General features: G+C 48.5%; 7 protein-coding genes across 7 annotated transcripts; 6 read left to right on the forward strand and 1 right to left on the reverse strand.

Annotated features, from left to right (window-relative positions):
• Positions 1-367: 367 nt before the first annotated feature.
• Positions 368-2,150, reverse strand: ARB_03612 (uncharacterized protein; the record flags this gene model as incomplete). The annotated part of the gene is made up of 3 exons (XM_003010128.1): positions 368-606; positions 692-1,440; positions 1,573-2,150. The coding sequence occupies 3 exons, from the start codon at positions 2,148-2,150 to the stop codon at positions 368-370; spliced, it is 1,566 nt and encodes a 521-aa protein (XP_003010174.1).
• Positions 2,151-3,567: 1,417 nt separating this feature from the next.
• On the forward strand, positions 3,568-7,278 carry ARB_03613 (aryl-alcohol dehydrogenase Aad14, putative; the record flags this gene model as incomplete). Its single annotated transcript, XM_003010129.1, has 7 exons — positions 3,568-4,096; positions 4,173-4,679; positions 4,876-5,901; positions 6,026-6,265; positions 6,461-6,573; positions 6,771-6,953; positions 7,009-7,278. 7 exons carry the CDS (start codon positions 3,568-3,570, stop codon positions 7,276-7,278), a joined length of 2,868 nt encoding a protein of 955 aa, XP_003010175.1.
• A 195-nt stretch (positions 7,279-7,473) lies between these two features.
• On the forward strand, positions 7,474-8,139 carry ARB_03614 (uncharacterized protein; the record flags this gene model as incomplete). Its single annotated transcript, XM_003010130.1, has 1 exon — positions 7,474-8,139. The coding sequence occupies one exon, from the start codon at positions 7,474-7,476 to the stop codon at positions 8,137-8,139; it is 666 nt and encodes a 221-aa protein (XP_003010176.1).
• Positions 8,140-9,859: 1,720 nt separating this feature from the next.
• Positions 9,860-10,033, forward strand: ARB_03615 (uncharacterized protein; the record flags this gene model as incomplete). The annotated part of the gene is made up of 1 exon (XM_003010131.1): positions 9,860-10,033. One exon carries the CDS (start codon positions 9,860-9,862, stop codon positions 10,031-10,033), a length of 174 nt encoding a protein of 57 aa, XP_003010177.1.
• Positions 10,034-10,166: 133 nt separating this feature from the next.
• ARB_03616 (neutral amino acid permease, putative) lies at positions 10,167-11,625 on the forward strand (the record flags this gene model as incomplete). The annotated part of the gene is made up of 5 exons (XM_003010132.1): positions 10,167-10,237; positions 10,305-10,636; positions 10,696-10,836; positions 10,897-11,111; positions 11,173-11,625. The coding sequence occupies 5 exons, from the start codon at positions 10,167-10,169 to the stop codon at positions 11,623-11,625; spliced, it is 1,212 nt and encodes a 403-aa protein (XP_003010178.1).
• Positions 11,626-14,874: 3,249 nt separating this feature from the next.
• Positions 14,875-16,167, forward strand: ARB_03617 (uncharacterized protein; the record flags this gene model as incomplete). The annotated part of the gene is made up of 5 exons (XM_003010133.1): positions 14,875-14,917; positions 15,028-15,162; positions 15,349-15,381; positions 15,563-15,892; positions 15,962-16,167. 5 exons carry the CDS (start codon positions 14,875-14,877, stop codon positions 16,165-16,167), a joined length of 747 nt encoding a protein of 248 aa, XP_003010179.1.
• A 515-nt stretch (positions 16,168-16,682) lies between these two features.
• Positions 16,683-17,858, forward strand: ARB_03618 (uncharacterized protein; the record flags this gene model as incomplete). Its single annotated transcript, XM_003010134.1, has 3 exons — positions 16,683-16,730; positions 16,802-16,874; positions 17,032-17,858. 3 exons carry the CDS (start codon positions 16,683-16,685, stop codon positions 17,856-17,858), a joined length of 948 nt encoding a protein of 315 aa, XP_003010180.1.
• Between the last annotated feature and the right edge of the window lie 722 nt (positions 17,859-18,580).

The following is an 18,580-nucleotide window of genomic DNA, read 5'->3' on the forward strand; positions in this document are numbered from 1 at the left end:
TATTCAAATGCATGTTGTGTTGCCTCTTCCGCTTTTCTGTTGGGGCCAGCCACCGAGAAGAAAATACGTTACGGAGTAAACATTGTCGTCTTGGTGTTAGCAGTCTACAGGGACAATTTAGCATGGAAGAAATAGAGAGTTGAAAATATATTAGAATTCCACCCATAGTTTCCGGCTTCAGGAGCCAAGTAATCAACCATATAAACATGTTTCAAAAGTTATTTTTACAAGTGAATGAAAAAAAAGTCCAGAGACCGAGTGAAATCTATAATATGTCAATGTAAAAACGGATGAAGAAAACGCCAGGAAAAGGGGGAATAAGAGTGAGCCCTAAAATTATACGTCGCCCCTATCATGAGTTGGTAATTCATTCATCAGACTCGGAGTCTGGTCCTTCGTCTTCCATTCGCTTCCTTCGTTCCTCGTCTAGTTCACGGTATGTGCTCCAGCTTAAAAGCAGGAAGGCAACAGTGATCAAGATACCGCCAACGATAGATGTGAAACCGAGTGCTTTGTGATTGAATTTCCAATCAACGAGGGTAACCAGGAAAATGGTGAGAAGTGCTGCGACAGACGAGAGGACTGGGGAGGTGAGAGAGATAAGAACTAAGAATGATCCCGAGAAAGCTGGAGGATACTTAGTTAGTATACCCGTGGCAAAGATAATGGCAGAAGCGGGACTTATACTTACTGGCATTTGAGAGGGTGGATATGATAAGGAGCCACGCAGTTTCTCCCCGTGGCAGCTGGAAGGTTTCCAAACCAAGGAGATGGAAGATGGGTAGAGGAATCCAAAGAACGAGAAGTGTAAATAAACCGATCATGCTCCCGAAAGTATTTGCAAATATGACGCCGCGACCCGAGCTTGTCCCTTCCGGCGGGCAAGCAAACCGTTTAAACAAAACCTCGTACAGCCCATAAAGAACACTGCCAACGCCAATAATAATATTACCCAACGCCCTGTTAGATGCTTTGAGGGTCTCTGCGTCTCCCGCAGGGGCACCTTCCGGAGGACCACCGGGGCCGTATGCAATAATAATGACGCCAACGATAGCTACACCGACAGAAAAGACTTTATCGAATCGTAGTTTGTCATTGAGTAGCGGGATGGAGAATGCATAGGCAAAAAAGGCGGAACAATTGTAGATTGCAGTCAGGTCACTGCTGGTGGTCAGGTCAACGGCAACGTACCAGGATCCTCCTGCTATGGTGAGAGCCAATGCCACGAAGACTGTCGTCCTGACCATGTAAGGGACCGGAGACTTGTTCGACTGGCGGGTGGTGAGATGCAGTTCCTGAGTCTCAACCATCTGTGCCGTTGTCTGTAGGATATAGACATGTTTACGCCAGAATGCAGACCATGTGAGATGTCTCTTTTGAATTCGAAGAACAAGCAGCTGGACCGGCCATAGGAAAATCCACGAGCCATGTGTAAGGTAACTATATCATCGCCGGACAAACCATTAGCATCCTCGAGCCTTATACAGCTAATAGGAAGAAAGACGTAAAAGGTGTAACCATCGGGATTAAGGGAGGGAGGTACATAAAAAATAAAATAAGATGACAACTCACAGCATGCAATATGGTTTATTCCATCCCAATTCCTGCTGGATATAAACGGCAGTCTGGGTCTGCACTGTAAAGCTGATAAGACTGATGAACAATGCAAAGGCAGCAATAATATATTTCTTCCTTGTGGCATTCTTTGCTCCAAAATCCGGACTTTTGCTTCTAAAACTCGGCCGTGCTCGAGACAGAGATGGCCGTCCTTCTTCCATGCTGGCCGGGCCGATGCTCGCAGACCGTCCACGGCTATCGCCCTTCAAGAGCGGCACCTTGGATCGGCTCTCACCCGGACGCTGCATGCTGGGGCGTCCGATTGCCATGTCTCCATCCGAATCCTCCTCTGCTGAAGTGTAAGATGACTTGGTATGCCCGTCGTCGGCGGAAAAGAGCGTGGTAGACTTATTCGCCGGTTTCAACTCCCGCAGCCGAATGTCAGTGCTGGACGAGATATTGCTTGATCCTGCTGCTGCCGCTCGACGTCGAGAAAGCGAGCTGCGCCGTTCGGAAGTAGAACTGTTGAACTGGTCTTCGTCCCGTGGAGTGTGAGAATGATGAGCTGCCTGGCTAAAGCTTTGTGGTGACATCCATGCGGGCTCCTTCGAAAGGGAAACAGATCTCCTGTCGACTCTCTTTTTGTAGGTCTGTCTCTTGGGCACTCGGCTTTGCCCTGTCCGTCTCTTGTCTTCGCTTGATAGGCTGCTGGCCTTGCGGCTCACGTCCGGTCGTGAAGCACCAGTAACATCGGATGGTTGCGCAGAACAGCCAACGGGCCAAATTAATTGCAGTGTGCCTCCGGCGTATGGGAGGCAGGCGGAACGTAGCACGCGTGATGCTGATATAGCAGTATAGTATTCAGTTGCAGAGACACATGAGCATCCTCCCTTTCTGCTTCCGTCCTTTCTCAGCGTCTTCCGTGTCCTTTTTGTGACAGTTGACGATGACGGAAATACGAAATTTGAAGGAGTTTCGCCCCCTTTTTGCTTAGTAAGTCTACGTGTCTCCAAGCGCAATTAAAGAGCAAAGAAAGCGCATTCTCTTCGCTAGTTCTATGATAGCTGAGCAAGAGTGTCTGCCTGGCTTGCTTCCCCCTCTCTGTCTATAGTTGGTCCTGTTCCTGTTGAGGCCGTTGGCTTGTCATGCCGCTGCTGTATGTGTCTGGTTGACCGCGTGGTGGGCCGCATGGTTGAGAGGTACTGCTCAGGAGACACTGGCCATCACCAGGCCAGCAGCGGTCAGGGGCTCGCCAGACCCCCCGTTATTTTATAGCGACCATGACAGCAAATATAGACGTCTATAGGTCTATATAACTGCGACCGTGGATAGTGCCCTCGCACAGGGGCTAGCTATGGCGTCCAATAAGGGTAACCAAGCACTTGGCCAGGGGACATCGCAGACACGTTACACCCGCCACCAGGAAGCAGGATACTGACTGGCACAAAGTATGGATACGTGAGACTCGTACTCCATTGAGCAAGTCGTAGTTATCGGACAACGAGCAGCCTCCTGCTTTTGTCCTCCTATCTTCCGGCCTGGGGCTGTGCCTTTGAGTACTTATGGACTGCCTGTGAGGGAATGACGTCACTCCAGCTATATCGCTGCTGCAGCGCCCTCATACATATCATATAGCTAGTTAACTGCTTAACGTCCGTTCGACCGTCAATATTGCGCAATATATAGTCAACAGCATCCCCAGAAGGTACCACCATTCGTGGTTGACAGATTCGGAGAGTGCTTTGTCTCAGGTCGACGTCCTGATACTGAGAGATCGCTACGACCAATTCTTTAGCAAGGAGCTCTTGCGAAAGCCAAAGAACTAAATACATAATAACAATTAGTAATTCATTCGAGCAACGGCGAACTTCGAATAAACCAGAACTCAGGCAGAGTATATAGCCGCGGCAAAGGTTATAAAACACCCCGCCTTTCCTCAATATCCATCCCCTATCGAAAGGGCCGTCAAGTTAAAACACCTACTGAACAACAGCCAACCCAACCACAGCCATGTTGGTAGTACCGGAAGTTCCCCGGGTGATCCTGGGGCTCATGACATTTGGCCCTGATGAGAAGGCTATGGCCCGGATAACAAGCATCGACGAGTTCAAGAAATGTCTCGATCTCTTCATGAGCAAAGGGCACTTCGAAGTCGACACTGCACGGGTGTACGTTGATGGGAAACAGGAAGCTTTCACTGCCCAGGCTGGCTGGAAAGATCGCGGCCTCACGCTGGCGACGAAATGGTATCCTCGGACTCCTGGTGATCACAAGGGGGAGAAGGTCCGGGCCAAACTCGAGGAGTCCCTGAGGGAACTGCAGACGGACTGCGTTGACATCTTCTATCTTCATGCTGCTGACCGATCTGTGCCATTTGCAGAAACGCTGGAGGCAGTCAATCAACTGCACAAGGAAGGAAAATTTGTCCGGCTTGGATTGAGCAATTACACAGCTTTCGAGGTAGCGGAGATAGTTACGATGTGCAACGAGCGAGGATGGGTGCGGCCGACAATCTACCAGGGCATGTATAATGCTATCAGTAAGTGGCTCGCTCACACCCCATGATAAGACTGATCTTCAAGGTGAAAACTAATTATTTGCTTCCTGCAACACAGCCCGGTCCATTGAAGCTGAGCTAATACCCTGCTGCAAGCGATATGGGATGGACATTGTTGTCTACAACCCGCTAGCCGGCGGAATTCTGTCAGGCAAGTATAAAACGGCAGACGTCCCGGCAGACGGCCGCTACAGCAATACTCATTCGGGCGGAGAGCTGTACCGACGCAGATATTTCAAGGATGCCACATTCGATGCCCTGAAGATTATCGAGCCGGTGGCGGAAAAGCACAAGCTAAGTCTTGTCGAGATTGCATTCCGCTGGATGCTGCACCATTCTGCTCTGAACATCAAAGAAGGCAAAGACGGAGTTATTATAGGCGTGAGTAGCTATGAACAGCTTGAGCAGAACCTGGATGACCTAGAGAAAGGCCCGCTTCCGGATGAAGTTGTTGCTGCGCTCGACGAGGCTTGGATGGTTGCGAAGGCTACCACAGCGAATTATTGGCATCTGGACCTGAAATATACCTATGACACACAGGCAGCTCTGTTCAAACCAAAGGAGAGTGCGTAATAATAATTTAGCTAAGTAGTTAGTTGTTAGCCCGTCCACATTCGAATGCAACTAGTTCCATGGATAGCTGTTTATTTTGCTCGCGTGTGTTGTATTTCTCTATCGGGTCTCAAGTGGGCCGAAACCACTCCGCTGGCCAGCTCGGCAGTGGGTTTGGTCGTTATCTATGGAGTTTCGGTCAGAGATAGGCCACGATCCGATGGAACAGGCACATATTTCAGGGTCTCGACCGTCGAGTATCCATCAGATTGTTTCTCTCGTCTTGATAAACGGATTCTTTTTCTTTTTCTTTTTTTTTTTGTTGTATAGGGGTTGGAAAATGGAGCAAGACAAGCACCGGTACCGGTTCCTCATAATCAACCCAAACACATCAGCTCATATGACCGATGCCATTAAACCGATAGTCAACGGGGTAAATTTCAGGGGTAAATCGGCTGCCGAAATCTATAGTGGAGGAAGCGAGCTCTCGGGAGAACTCTCGGCGGTTCGATTTGACTATTTTACAGCCCCCACGGAGCCCACTGTCTCAAAAGAAGGGAATATCCTGGAAGGCATACCGAGTATCAATAATGGGAGGCAATCAGCCCTGTCTGCCGAGCACTGTTTCCCGCATCTCCGGGAGTTGGTAGGGGAGTATGACGCCTTCTTGGTCGCCTGCTACTCTCCTCATCCACTGGTTTCTATGCTGAGGAGAGCAATTGGCGAGCGTAACGAGAAGCTCCAACGCGAATCTACCGATGGAAAAGCATCTTTCCAAAGACGGCGACAGTATGTGACTGGAATAATGGATGCGAGCGTGGAGATGAGCGCATATTTCGCGGGTTTAAACAGCGCGGGCCTCGCTGAGCAGCACGCTCCAGGCAAATTTGGAATCGTCACCACGGCAGATGAGTGGAAGGAAGAGCTTGACATAGCGGCGAGGGAGATGCTACAGTCCCGTGGAAGTGATCCTGATTTGATATTCGCGGGTGTCGAGACAACGGGGCTCACGGCTGGCGAATTGCACAGCGCTCCAGCAGAGCTGGTCAGGTCCCGCATCAAGAGCGCGACGGAACGGCTGAAGGACAGCGCAGGCCCGTCGCTGCGGGTGGTTTCTATGGGGTGCGCAGCCATGGCAGGGATGGAAGAAGCTGTTCTTGAGGGCTTCGGCGAGAGTCAGGGAGTTGTTGTAGTCGATGGAACCGCTGCTGGCGTTGCTGTCTTGCTCGCGCAGTGTAAGGCCGGTAGTAGCTAGCCAGCCAATAATCGCATATTCAGCATTCTAGTCATATAAAAGTCAGTAGTCTCTGTCAATATAGTCGCTGTAGTGAGTGAATAATAGCCATCTTCATCGAATAGTCCGTCGTACAGCGTGGTGGTTTGCTTGGGTTGACGTTGTTGCTTGCCCGCAGGTTAAAACCGCCGGCGCGTCGCGTTTCTCCAGCGAAAAACCACAACCGCAGAGCGATGTAATCAACAGCAATGCCCAGGTACGCTCTTCAGGCGATGGATTTCGGTCTTATTATGAACAATATACTGACATTTCTGGTCTCTGCAGGGAAATAATCACTATCCAGGCTGGCCAGTGTGGCAATAACAGTATGTTCGGCCGTTAAAAGCCCCCCGTTCGACCCCTCTCCAGGCCCCCCAAATGCCCCCCCGACGACACCGTACAAGCCCGATAGAAGGATGCGCTGCTGTCTAGAGACTGGATACGCCTTTTATACTGCGCTGTTCAAGCTGATATCTTCTGATATTTGGGGTTGTGTGACTTCTAACATGGGTTACTTGCAGTTGGGACGCAGTTCTGGCAGCAACTCTGCCTGGAGCACGGTATCAACCAGGATGGAAATCTAGAGGAGTTTGCTACAGAGGGAGGCGACCGCAAAGACGTGTTTTTCTACCAGGTATTTACTCTGTCGGACGAAGGATGCGGTGGTTTCTACGGATAACATTGCTAAGGGACGGTCTACATAGAGTGACGATACTCGCTATATTCCCAGAGCCATATTAATCGATCTTGAGCCGAGAGTACGTCCTGACTGAGACGACGGGTTATCCTAATGGGTATAATATCGAAGGAGCCTGGCTAACTGCTATGTAGGTCCTCAGCGCGATCCAGAATGGCCCGTACAGCAACATATACAACCCAGAGAACTTCTTTATAGGCAAAGATGGCAGTGGTGCGGGCAACAATTGGGCAGCTGGTTATGCCACAGGCGACACGGTGCAGGAGGAGATATTTGACATGATTGACCGAGAAGCAGATGGCAGTGACTCGCTGGAGGTAAGTGATATCGAACTTGGCGGGGTGGTTCGGATGGTATAGCTAACTCTGCCAGGGTTTCATGCTTCTTCACTCCATTGCAGGTGGAACAGGTTCTGGCCTCGGAAGTTATATTCTCGAGCGAATGAACGACCGATTTCCAAAGAAACTGATCCAGACATACTCCGTCTTCCCTGACACGCAGGCTGCAGATGTTGTCGTCAACCCGTATAACAGCCTGTTGACTATGAGAAGGCTTACGCAAAATGCAGATTCAGTCGTAAGTTTGCAACGGCCTATCAACAGCTATCTCAAAATGCAGACACGGCATCAGACAGGCAACTAACAGCGGGATGCATGGCTTAGGTTGTGCTGGACAATGGAGCACTCTCCAGAATTGCGGCAGACAGGCTCCACGTGCAAGAGCCGTCATTCCAACAGACGAACCAGCTGGTGAACCTCTCTTACGCCTGACGAAACCGCTCGCCAGGATAAATATTTACTTCCGGCTAGCTAACCCATGCATTAGGTTTCCACAGTCATGTCCGCTTCAACAACTACCCTTCGGTATCCAGGTTATATGCATAACGACCTTGTTAGCGTGATAGCATCTCTCATTCCAATCCCGCGTGCGCACTTCCTGATTACTTCATACACGCCATTCACCGGCGATCAGGTTGAGCAGGCCAAGACTGTGCGGAAGACGACGGTGCTGGACGTGATGCGCAGGCTACTCCAGCCTAAGAACCGCATGATGTCAATAACACCCGGTAAATCAAGCTGCTATATCAGCATCCTTAACATTATCCAGGGCGAGGCGGACCAGACCGATGTCCACAAGTCAGTTTTGCGCATCCGGGAGAGGCATCTGGCCTCGTTCATACCCTGGGGCCCAGCAAGCATACAGGTAGCTATCCCAAAGAAATCACCTTATCTCCAGAACACGCACCGAGTCAGTGGCTTGATGCTGGCCAATCACACCTCAGTGGCGACATTATTCAAACGGATCGTTAGCCAGTACGATCGCCTGCGGAAACGCAACGCCTTTTTGGAGCAGTACAAAAAGGAAGCTCCCTTTGCGGACGGGCTAGGTGAGTTTGACGAAGCGCGAGAAGTGGTTATGGACCTCGTCGCTGAATACGAAGCTGCGGAGAGACCTGATTATCTTGGGGGAGGGGCTGAGGGAGATCATGGAGATGAGGGATAAATTAAAAAAAAAAAAAAAACAAAGCCCGAACAAAACAAAGACGAAGACGAAGAAACAATTCTCGAAGATCTTAACTAATGGAAATGGCATCTCTCTTTCTCCAACCAAGCCTCCCTGCTCTTTGGCCAATTTCAAAGCCGCCTGTTAAGTCCGGGATGGCGGGATGTATAACTACAACCCTCCCCATACAAACTGATGTATACTCTACGCCGTAAAAGGGAAGAGGACGACGATTGTCGGGGGTCCTGGGGGTAAAACACACGGCATCTAGAGCCCACAGTATCAGTCAGCGCGCCCTCCACTCTCAACCCGGCTTGCTGTGTGGTGGTTGGCTCAGGGGCACGAGCAAGTGTCCACCACGCAGTCCAGCTGGGCAGCGATGTCCATGCCTGAGCCCCCTATCCTCTTCCCCGTCAACCCACAATCTCCACGGAGTCCATCTCATCTCCCATCGCCCTGGCCTCTCACCCCATAACACGTCCTCTATCACAAACACTGCAGCTTTACTAATATATTTAATATTGTTGGGCGCTGCTCGCCTTGTGTTGTCGTCGTCGTCGCCAACCTCGCCTAACGTCGCCTTATGCACGAAAACTCTTCAGCCAAGCAAAAAGCTTATCTTGGCCTTCCCGCTCGGCAAGGCGCTTCCGAGCCGCGGCCGCCTTTATTTCTGCCGCAGGAAGAAGCTTCTATCAAACTTCTGTACATGCAGTGTACAAAGCGACTTCTGCGCAGGGTGCAAATGTGAAGCTATACAGATGCGTAGACGTGCTGTTGTGATGGTGTGGCTATAACCACGCTGTGCTATGCGGAGACAACCACCTGGGGAAGACAAGGCCCGCTTCGCTCCACACGTCTCTGACATATATTATTCGAGAAGGGTGCAATACTGTTGCAGCGCCCCACGGAGACGGTGGAGCGATGGTACAGTTGTTGGTCAGCCCTGGTTGCATCAGGACGTCAGCGTCCGGAGCAGATCGTCGCCTTGCTCACAGCAGCTCCACTCCTGGAGGTAATCCCGATTGATCCCAGGGCATGGTAAGCCAGTTGCCTAGTACAGCTATTGGGTGCGTTTTGTGCCCCCTGCCAGATGACAGGTTGATCGGCTCTTCTTCGTGCCTTCTACGATTGTTCTCCGGAGCGTCCGGGGAACGGGAGAGTGGAATTAACACCGCAGACGAACCTGATCCAACATGATCCTTGGAAAAAGGAGCGAACGCTGGATAGTGGATTCGCCTAGGAGCCAGGCCCGCATGATGCTCGACCAAAGTCGACTTAGACTGGCCAGCGCCGCCAGCCATCTACATCATTCACTCCAAACTAGCCGGGAGGGGGATGGCTCGTTGTACCTTCCCATAACTTTCTTGTTGTGCGTGGCGACGGAGAACCGGGGAAATTGAAAATTACCAAAACCCAAGAGCGGGAAAGCCTGTTAGCCTGTTGCCGCTTGGGCAAGAGTGGATGATTCAATAAAAGGCTGAGCATGTCGACATCTTTCCCATTCCTCTTCTTCTTGACTCTCTCATCTTCTTACCGTGGCCGGTCTGCACCTCTTTTGACATACCCTCAACCGACCACTTTCTCCATTTGTTGCAGACGCACGGCCACCACTCTCCCGTTCACACTGACAGAGCTCTCTCTCTCTCTCTCCCTTTCTCTCTTTACACCGAACCCGCACAGAGGGAAAGGATAGACAGGACAGGGCATACACACCGTCGCCATGTCGACAGACCAGAAATCGGAGGAGAAGATCAATCAGGATATCTCCCTCCGTAACAACAACATCGATGAAGAGCAGAATGAGATCTCAAAAGATCTCCCAGCCTACCAAAATGATCCTTTTGGAGATGAAGAATTTTCAGACGTCAAGTATAAGGTCATGACGTGGTGGTAAGTAGCTAGCTACCTATGATGACTCTTTTTAACTAGTCTGATCGCTAACGACCTATCCAGGCAATGTGGAATGAGTATGAACTCCCGGTGTTGGGTTGGACCGCCTTCTATTGATAGCTAACAATGCCCTAGTTATGATTGCTGAGACGATATCTCTTGGAATTCTCTCCCTACCCTCCGCCGTCGCTGCGCTGGGTATTGTCCCGTAAGCATCACGCTCATTATTGTAGCTCTTAAAAAACCATACTAACGTGTCTCTACTTGCTATACAGTGCTATAGTCATTATAATAAGTCTCGGCCTCCTTGCCACATACACCGGATATGTAATCGGCCAGTTTAAGATGAGATATCCTCATGTCCACAACATGGCGGATGCCGGTGAGGTCCTCATGGGCCCTATCGGGCGAGAAATCTTGGGAGCTGCCCAGTTACTCTTCCTGGTCTTCATTATGGGAAGTCATATCCTAACCTTCATCGTCATGATGAACACCCTGACCGATCATGGAACATGCAGCATTGTCTTCGGAGTCGCCGGAATGATCCTTTCTTTAGTCCTTGCGCTTCCGCGAACCTTGAAGAACGTGTCTTGGCTGTCGATATCATGTACGTTTTTATCTGCTCATGTGCTTCTCTCTATCACCAGCCCACTGACTGTCCTCTAGCTTTCATCAGTATCCTGGCTGCCGTGTTCGTCACTATGATTGGAATCGCTATTCAGCATCCTGGAAAGGCAGTTGAAATCACCGTCAAGAGCGATCTTTACCACGCCTTTTTGGCTGTCAGCAATATTGTTTTTGCATATGGTACGTTCCATAAGAGTACTTGATGCTTTGTGTTGTGATCCAAGCTAATAAAATGTGCAGCTGGTCATGTGGCCTTCTTCGGGTTCATTTCTGAGTTGAAGGAGCCTGCTGGCTACCCCAAGGCTCTTTACCTCCTTCAGGGAAGCAATACGACCCTATACACTGTCAGTGCTATTGTTATCTATATCTACGGCGGAAAGGATGTTGCTTCCCCCGCCCTCGGCTCTACGGGACCAATCCTACGAAAAGTTGCATATGGAGTCGCTATGCCAACAGTATGTCGCAATAGCCTGAATTTCCTCCACTATTACTGATTGCTGACACACAATTCTGTAGATTGTCATTGCTGGTGTGATCAACGGTCACGTCGCTAGCAAGTATCTTTACGTCCGAATCTTCCGTGGAACCAACAAGATGTCACAGCGAACCTTCCTCTCCCTTGGTACCTGGGTCGCTATTACCGTTGTTCTCTGGGTTATCGCCTGGATCATTGCCGAAGCTATCCCTGTCTTCAACAACCTTCTTAGTTTGATCACTGCTCTTTTCGCCAGTTGGTTCACTTGTGAGTTCCTCCCCATCCAGCTTAACCATCTAGCTCAACAATATGAGAGTAAGCAGCTAATAATGGATTTAACAGATGGCCTTAGCGGCTTGTTCTGGCTATACATCAACAAGGGCAAATACTTCTCCTCCCCACGCAAAATCTTCCTCACTTTCCTCAACTCCTTTGTTTTCGTCGCTGGTGCGACAATTGTAAGTGTTAAGTCACGAATCCAGAAGCCGGTCTAGATGTTAGTACTAATAATGTGTTAAATAGTGCGGACTTGGTCTGTATGTGTCCGGCAAAGCGCTTCATGATAGCCCGGCCGGCGCCAGTTTCTCATGTGCAAGCAACGTTGAATATTAGAAAGGTTAGAAAGAGCCATGAAACATTCGGCAGATTTGATTTTATACCACTATTTGATGAATTATGTTCCGCGAGTCATTTAGATATTAGATCGTTCATTGAGGTGCTTGGTCCACCTGTCGAGAGACAGTTCGTTTTCTAGCGTGTCTGGAGCAATCATGTTATGTTTAATTTTCGATGTACAAATACTATGGTGCGAGATATCAATAAATCAATCCTCGAACGATGAAATCTTCTAAAAATTCATCCCACAGCGCAACTTCCAAAGACATTGATGAGTACCAAGGTCGTGGCTGTCAAACACGATGAGGAGAAAATGATAACGTATTCTTAGGAAGCTCAGAGACCGAATCGAGGATTAAGATTAAATAGCTATGTAGAAAATGAAGCCCATAAACGAGTGACTGGTTTGTTACATTTGCAACACACAGAAATAAAAGGGAAAGTGAGGTATAATATGACAAGGGACATTAGTCCCATTGTGACTTGAATGAAAGGGCGCGCCGTCTATCCGCTCTCACTGTCTTCCTGTTCAGCGGGCTTCTCAGCCTCCTCGGGGATATAGAGACATTTGATGCTCTTAGTTTGACGGCCATCATGCTTAAAGGCATCTGGAACACTGCGAGAAGAGACGATAGAAGTGCTGGTTTCGCAGTTTTCATCGCTGGCTGGTTGTTAGTGTTTGTTTGGAGGGGGCTAGACTATTCATGGGATATTGTAGTAAGACGTACGAATAGAACTGGCACAGGGCGCCGCGGGGCAACTTCACGGATCCCACGGAGGTAACGCTATGGAATAATATATGTTAGTAAATTGACTATGCTGTCAATAGGGAGACCACGGCGATATCCAAGCTTTTCGGGGGTCATACAATGGATCAGCCAGAGGGTTACACTCGGAATCAATCGGGAGTTCCTTGCGACGGCCATTGAACCCGGTCAGGCTGTAGATAGCAGCCTGCAGAACGAGGGTTAGCACACTGTCAATTTTGAGAGTATATATTGATAATAGCTTACATTGACGTTGCAGGTGTCTGTGGTGGGCGTTGGACCGGCACTGACGAGAGCAACGCTCGTAGCCATAGCGAGGGCAATGAAGTGAGAGAAGAACATTTTTAAAATGCTTATGTAGGGAGCGGATGTTTAAACTGTGTCTAAACCAAGTTTCTGAAGGGGGGTTTCTTCTCTGGGAGGAATATTGGCTGTTGACCCGTGTCTTGTGCTGATGTATAAAGAACAGATCAGGAGGTAAGAACGAGGTATTTATATTGAATCGATCTGGCTTCTGAGATATCTTCTTAATCGAAAAAGGGGCTTCCGCTGACATCTCAGTTAATCCGTGAAACTGTGACTATGTAAATGCAGGTACAGATACCAATATCAACATATTGGCTGTTCTCTGTGCGTCGCAGTTGACACAATATGGTAAGTGGCATTGCTGTTCCAAACACATCATCGCACGGAAGACAGCGTTCCACTGCAGTTTAGCTTGATCAAAACCACAGCTAGCTGTCTGGAGATTCAGTGTGTTCTCAGGTGGTTGTTAGGGTATTGAGTGTGGCTATCCCGGTCAACAGTCAAACCACAATATCCTAAGAGTACTATTGATCCTTTACTGAGGCTTTTGAGTATATTGATATGCATTCCACTGGATCCAATGGAGCACAAACTTGTTGCAGTTAATGCCTGGCAGCATTAAGTTGGCTATCTATTAGACAAGGATTTACCTCTCAAGTCGGTGCATTAGGCTGTAAGCAAGACTTCGTTATTGTGTTAAATATGAGTTAGAAGAGGTCCCAGGTTTTGCTGTAAGATCCATTTCTGCACAGATAAGCTATTCCTGAACACGGTCCCTCGCAAGCCAACTAATGAGTTTATAATGGTTGAAAGTCATTTTCCTATGTTAATCCCAAGCTGCATTGTAGTTTTGATAGAAAGAAGCCCTCAAGGTAAACTGTTTCCACGCCTTAAAAAGGGGCTGTGAGATGGGCACAGCGTCGAGATGTTGAGTAACGTGACTCTGGTAAGTTCTGTCCGACATGTACCAGAGAAGTAGAACATGTTCTCCTTGAACACCAGAGGACCGACCTAGTTGCGCCACAGTATTGTACAGTTGTAATACTGGCTGGTTCGATTATGAAGGAATTTCCTGTCAATTTTTCCTGTTACTGGGCACATTGTAGAGGCCGAGAAAATAGGGTTAGTTGCCTCTCCTGAACATTAAGCAACAAAGTGTACAGAGAACCGGGGCATGAAGTTTCCTCTAAGATTGGTAGGCTAAGCAGACATCCTTTCATGGTGTTGCCGGGTAGATTAACCGCGTTGGATATCATCATCAGGCTTTGGGGATGCCGTGTCCAAGAAAAAACCTGCTGTTCAGCGCTAACCACAAACGAGTTGTGATTTAGATAGCCTAGTCTAATTTTTGTATTCTGCATTCTTCGCCTCTATGTAGTCTTGAGGCGTACTAAGCCAGTCCAGGCCAGGTGAACATTCTCCCGAAAGGTGGTTGCTTGAGAAAATGAGGCAAGGGACAAAAAACTGGAGACATAGAGCTGTCTAGGCTCTGTTATACTCTGAGAAGACATCGCCTTTGGTGGCGACTGAGAGGAACATTGGGATGTTCTCGATATATTATTTCCGTGTGTGCGAACTCAGCAGAGCAAATATGCTGCATGAAAAGAGGACCAGGGCATCTCTCGAGTTCATTCTCAACTCCGGTATAAGCCATAACATCCCTAATAGTATATCTCGATATATAAGACAGATATATAGATCAAAAGGTAGTAGCCATGACGTTGATACAAAGTAGACCGCAGCGATGAAGAGATAGAGTGTGCGTGTGGAGACAAGCCATGACGTCTGTAGATCAAGCATCACGTGAAACGGGGAACATGCGGCGCCGTATAAGAACGAGCCGGAAGACGAAGGCCCCCCCCGCCTTGATGGAAAAGCACCGTATACCTGTACTCACACTGTTGCAGAAGAGAAAACGGAACTAGTATACGACTACGGTGAGTGTATGGCCCGAGACTCCTAGTGGGACGTCTAGTGCGGAAAGGTAGAGTAGCAGAAGCTGACGGCAGAGCGTGTCTAGATAGCTGAGATACCACTATAAACAAAACCGACATTATGGACAAGGTCACCGAACAGATGAAGGGCTCCCAGCAGCCTGGTGAGATATTTCCCCCTAAACACGCCCTGCATGCTACTAGATGGCAAAAGAATATCGATCTCGGATCTACCTGGCCAGATATCTAGGCTAACCCGCATCTCAATATGTAGGAGACGCCAAGAACACTGCCAAAAAGTTCACCGATCAAGGTCAGGGCAAGGTTGATGAGCTCAAGCAGAAGGGCCAGGAGGCTACTCAATCTGTCAAGGATGCCGCATCCAATGTCACAGGTAGTGTACCAGGCGGTTCGTCCCCCAACCAGTTCTGGTTTTTCTTTTATCGCTTCATGTTGTCATTGTTCGCGCATGTGCTAACCCGACTGACTTCTTGCAGCCAAGTAAAATGACGTCCAGGGCTTCCTTAGGAAACAATCCCGTGGAACTGGCGAGTTGACAATCTTATGGTACCGAATTTGGATGGGCATAGCTTAGGTCAAAAGGAACACGGAATTGTGGCCAAATTTTGTAATAGTCGTGGATAATGTCGAATAAATTCAATCAGACACTCATTTGATAGGGTATCGTGCCTTTGTGTTTGCTTAAAGCACGGCCGGGATCATAAAAAGTAGCCCCTTATCGCTGTCAAGAAATATCACGTAACATGGTGACAGGCCAATATAAGAGGCGTCTGGTTTTGAAAAACAAGACAACTTCCCTTCTCATTGCCTTGCATGTACCGATACTCGAGCACCAGCCCCTCCAGCTGTAGCAGAGACGTCGTGGACGACACATAGGAGATACTTGCGATCTGGTATTATAAATATTTCGTGTATCTTTGTCCTTAACCGCAAAAGCTTTAATTCGTCATCTTCCTCGCGTTCCGGCGGTGTCTGGTCTTCAAATGGATTACCGCCAGCTGGCTCACTGTCTTTATTTGGACTCTTCTTCTTCTCATTTTCTGCTCCATGGTCGTCTTCATTATCTGCCGGTGAAGATAGAGCGGTACTCAAGGATGATGCGGACGAAACGAATGCGTGTATGTGTACAGCGAGTGTCTCCGCTGGACTAGGTTTATACGGCACTGCATCCCTTGTGGGCTGAACAGCTACAGGGCTGCTGGCCGCCTCCGAGAGTTCACCATCTTGGTCCGTTATTGACGAAGGTGTTGCCGCCTCTGCTGATGGGGCGGAAGTCGGTGACGTTGCATTTGTTGTGCTCGGCGCCGCCAGAAGGCCTGTTGTCTGTATTATCGAGCCATCCTTGCGCGAAAGTATCAATGTCGACTGTACCCCGGGCCGTGATGTGAGATGAGACAATTGAGCAGCTACGTGCTGGGGAACCTCTGGCAGCTTTGATAACTAGCAGTTAATATGGCATGCAAGCGAGAATAGGGGACATGATCTCCACGAACCGGGTTCCGTTCACTCATCGTTAGATCTTCTAGCAAGAGACCAATTATCTTCTAAATAGATGTCCGAGAAGTCCCGTGTTTCAGAGCTGGACGGGCAAATAAACAAAAACAACCCTTGTATCGAGAGATATCTGGTCTTGCTTTGTCTTTGCTCGTCTTGCGATGCCCTCTTGTTGTTAGGTTGTTCTGCAGTTTAACCTTTCTTGATGACTAAGCGGAGATAGCGGGAAGCCAAGCCTGATAAGAACGACGCTTTTACTTTTTTTTTTTTAGACACGACATCGACGGATTTCTCCAGCGACCACGTTCCATTTGAAGTGCGGGAACTGTTTCTTATACCTGGTCTCCCAGTCATTGATATATCTTGAGCTGCGGAATTGTTACCAGCTGCTTGACTCACGGCAGTCGGGCAGCAATGGGCTCTAGTCAGAAAAAGAAAAACGAAAAGAAAAAGGATTTCCAGGTAAATATGCGCGCAAGCAACGAATATGAGATGAGGTACCCTATAGCGCTCAGGTAATTAACTGTTCATAGAAAACGAAGCTTAAGGTTGGCAAGAAAAAGGCCGCTCCGTCGAATTTTACGAATACAAGCTTCAAATCGAAAGGTAAGCTTGCCTAAAAGACCTTGTGTTTAGTGTGGAGGAGAGATGGGCAGAGCTGACTTATTACATCACTATTCAGCAATCGTTTTAAATCAGCAGTCACTTTCAACCAGTGCGCCGTCTGAATCATCCCAATTTACCCATTCGCTGTCCTTATTAGGCTCCAAGACCGATACCCAGCGCAAGGAATCCTTGTCTCATCTCACTACCGCTATCTCATCGAGGCCCGTTGATTCACCACTTCCCCGGCCAGTAGGAGTTATCCTGCCGCTGTTATTCCCTTTAATTCTGGATGGCAATAATGGAGTGCGAGCCCAGCTTCTTAAGTTGTTGAAGGTTCTTCCCCGAGCTGATTTGGAAGGTCATGCATCTACATTTTTACCTTACCTTCGAGCTGGCATGACACACTTGGCGGCGGATATCAGGCTATCATCTGTGGAAATTCTCTCCTGGCTGCTCTCTGTTGCTGGACAGGAACTAGTATCTGCAGCAGGGGGATGGGTTAAAACGCTGAATTGCTTCCTTTCACTACTTGGATGGCATACCGAGACCTCAACAAAATGGTCTTCTAATAAAACTTCATTTGGGAAATCTGGAAGCGAGGGAAAGCTAACAGCAAGGGTACTACAAATATTTGCTGAGTTCCTGCAGGCAGGGATCGGCAAGCCTGATGAGCAGAGTACATTGAAAGAGGGACAAGGAGTTAATGATAGTCAGGCTTGTTTCCCTCTCCGTCATGTTCAATATCACCTTCTCCCGACAAGGTCATCTCCGTTTGCCTACCTTGACCTATTCGGCAGTATCAAAAGCGAGGAAGCGGATATGTATGAATCTCGTGAAGATCGACTAAGAGTTTTTACACAGATTTTCCACCTCCCGGTTCAGCGGGGTCTTGATGCTGCCAGACAGGATGGAGGTGAGATCGGTCGAGTTTCCGCCGCAGCCAGGAAGGTACTTCGAGACTGTAACTTGTCCATTAAATCGTGAGCCGAGCTGTTCTGGACCTATCTTAGGTTGGAGCTATCAGACGGCTTTACAGCTGCTTGGTAGATATTAATGCTGGTAACACCTACCAACTAACCAGGGCTCCCAAGGATGGACATGAGCAGGTACTGGGATTCAGAGGGGGGGAAAGAACCTGGATATACCATCTCTGTCATGCGGCTAGTTCCGTGGGACAAATAGCTACATGCCTGCAAAGTAGGTGAAAGGCTATTGCCAGGGACCGCTTACCCTGACCGAAGTATGAAGAACATATGCTCCATATATCCTGCTATCCTTAGCCAATATACATGGCGTAAGGACTAAGGACCTCTATAAAACATTCTACCATGGGTTACCCCGATAGCAATATGTCAACAGACATGATGCTTCTATATTAATGCACTCTATTTCAACATCTCTTTGTTACCACTACTACCTCTATTTGGGGAGTTACTCTTTTAATTTCCTCTGAGCCATAGATTCATTATCTATTAACTATCAATCAATGATAGAAGTGATGCCTAAAGATTCACATAACTCAATGATAACAGAGCCCTATATACAACAGCAACAACTAGCATGCTACAATAATAAATAGGTGAGTCTATCAAACCTCCTTTCTTCCCCCCTGAGAGCCAAATTTTTCTAACGTTGATAATCGCAGAGTAGCTCCTGCTCTATGTTTTTGACGACAGAGCTTGTTGCTGGGAAACCACAAACAAAGC

The sequence above is a fragment of the Trichophyton benhamiae genome, assembly GCF_000151125.1.
Source record: "Trichophyton benhamiae CBS 112371 chromosome Unknown contig02322.0, whole genome shotgun sequence".
In the NCBI taxonomy this organism is placed as follows: Eukaryota; Fungi; Ascomycota; class Eurotiomycetes; order Onygenales; family Arthrodermataceae; genus Trichophyton; species Trichophyton benhamiae.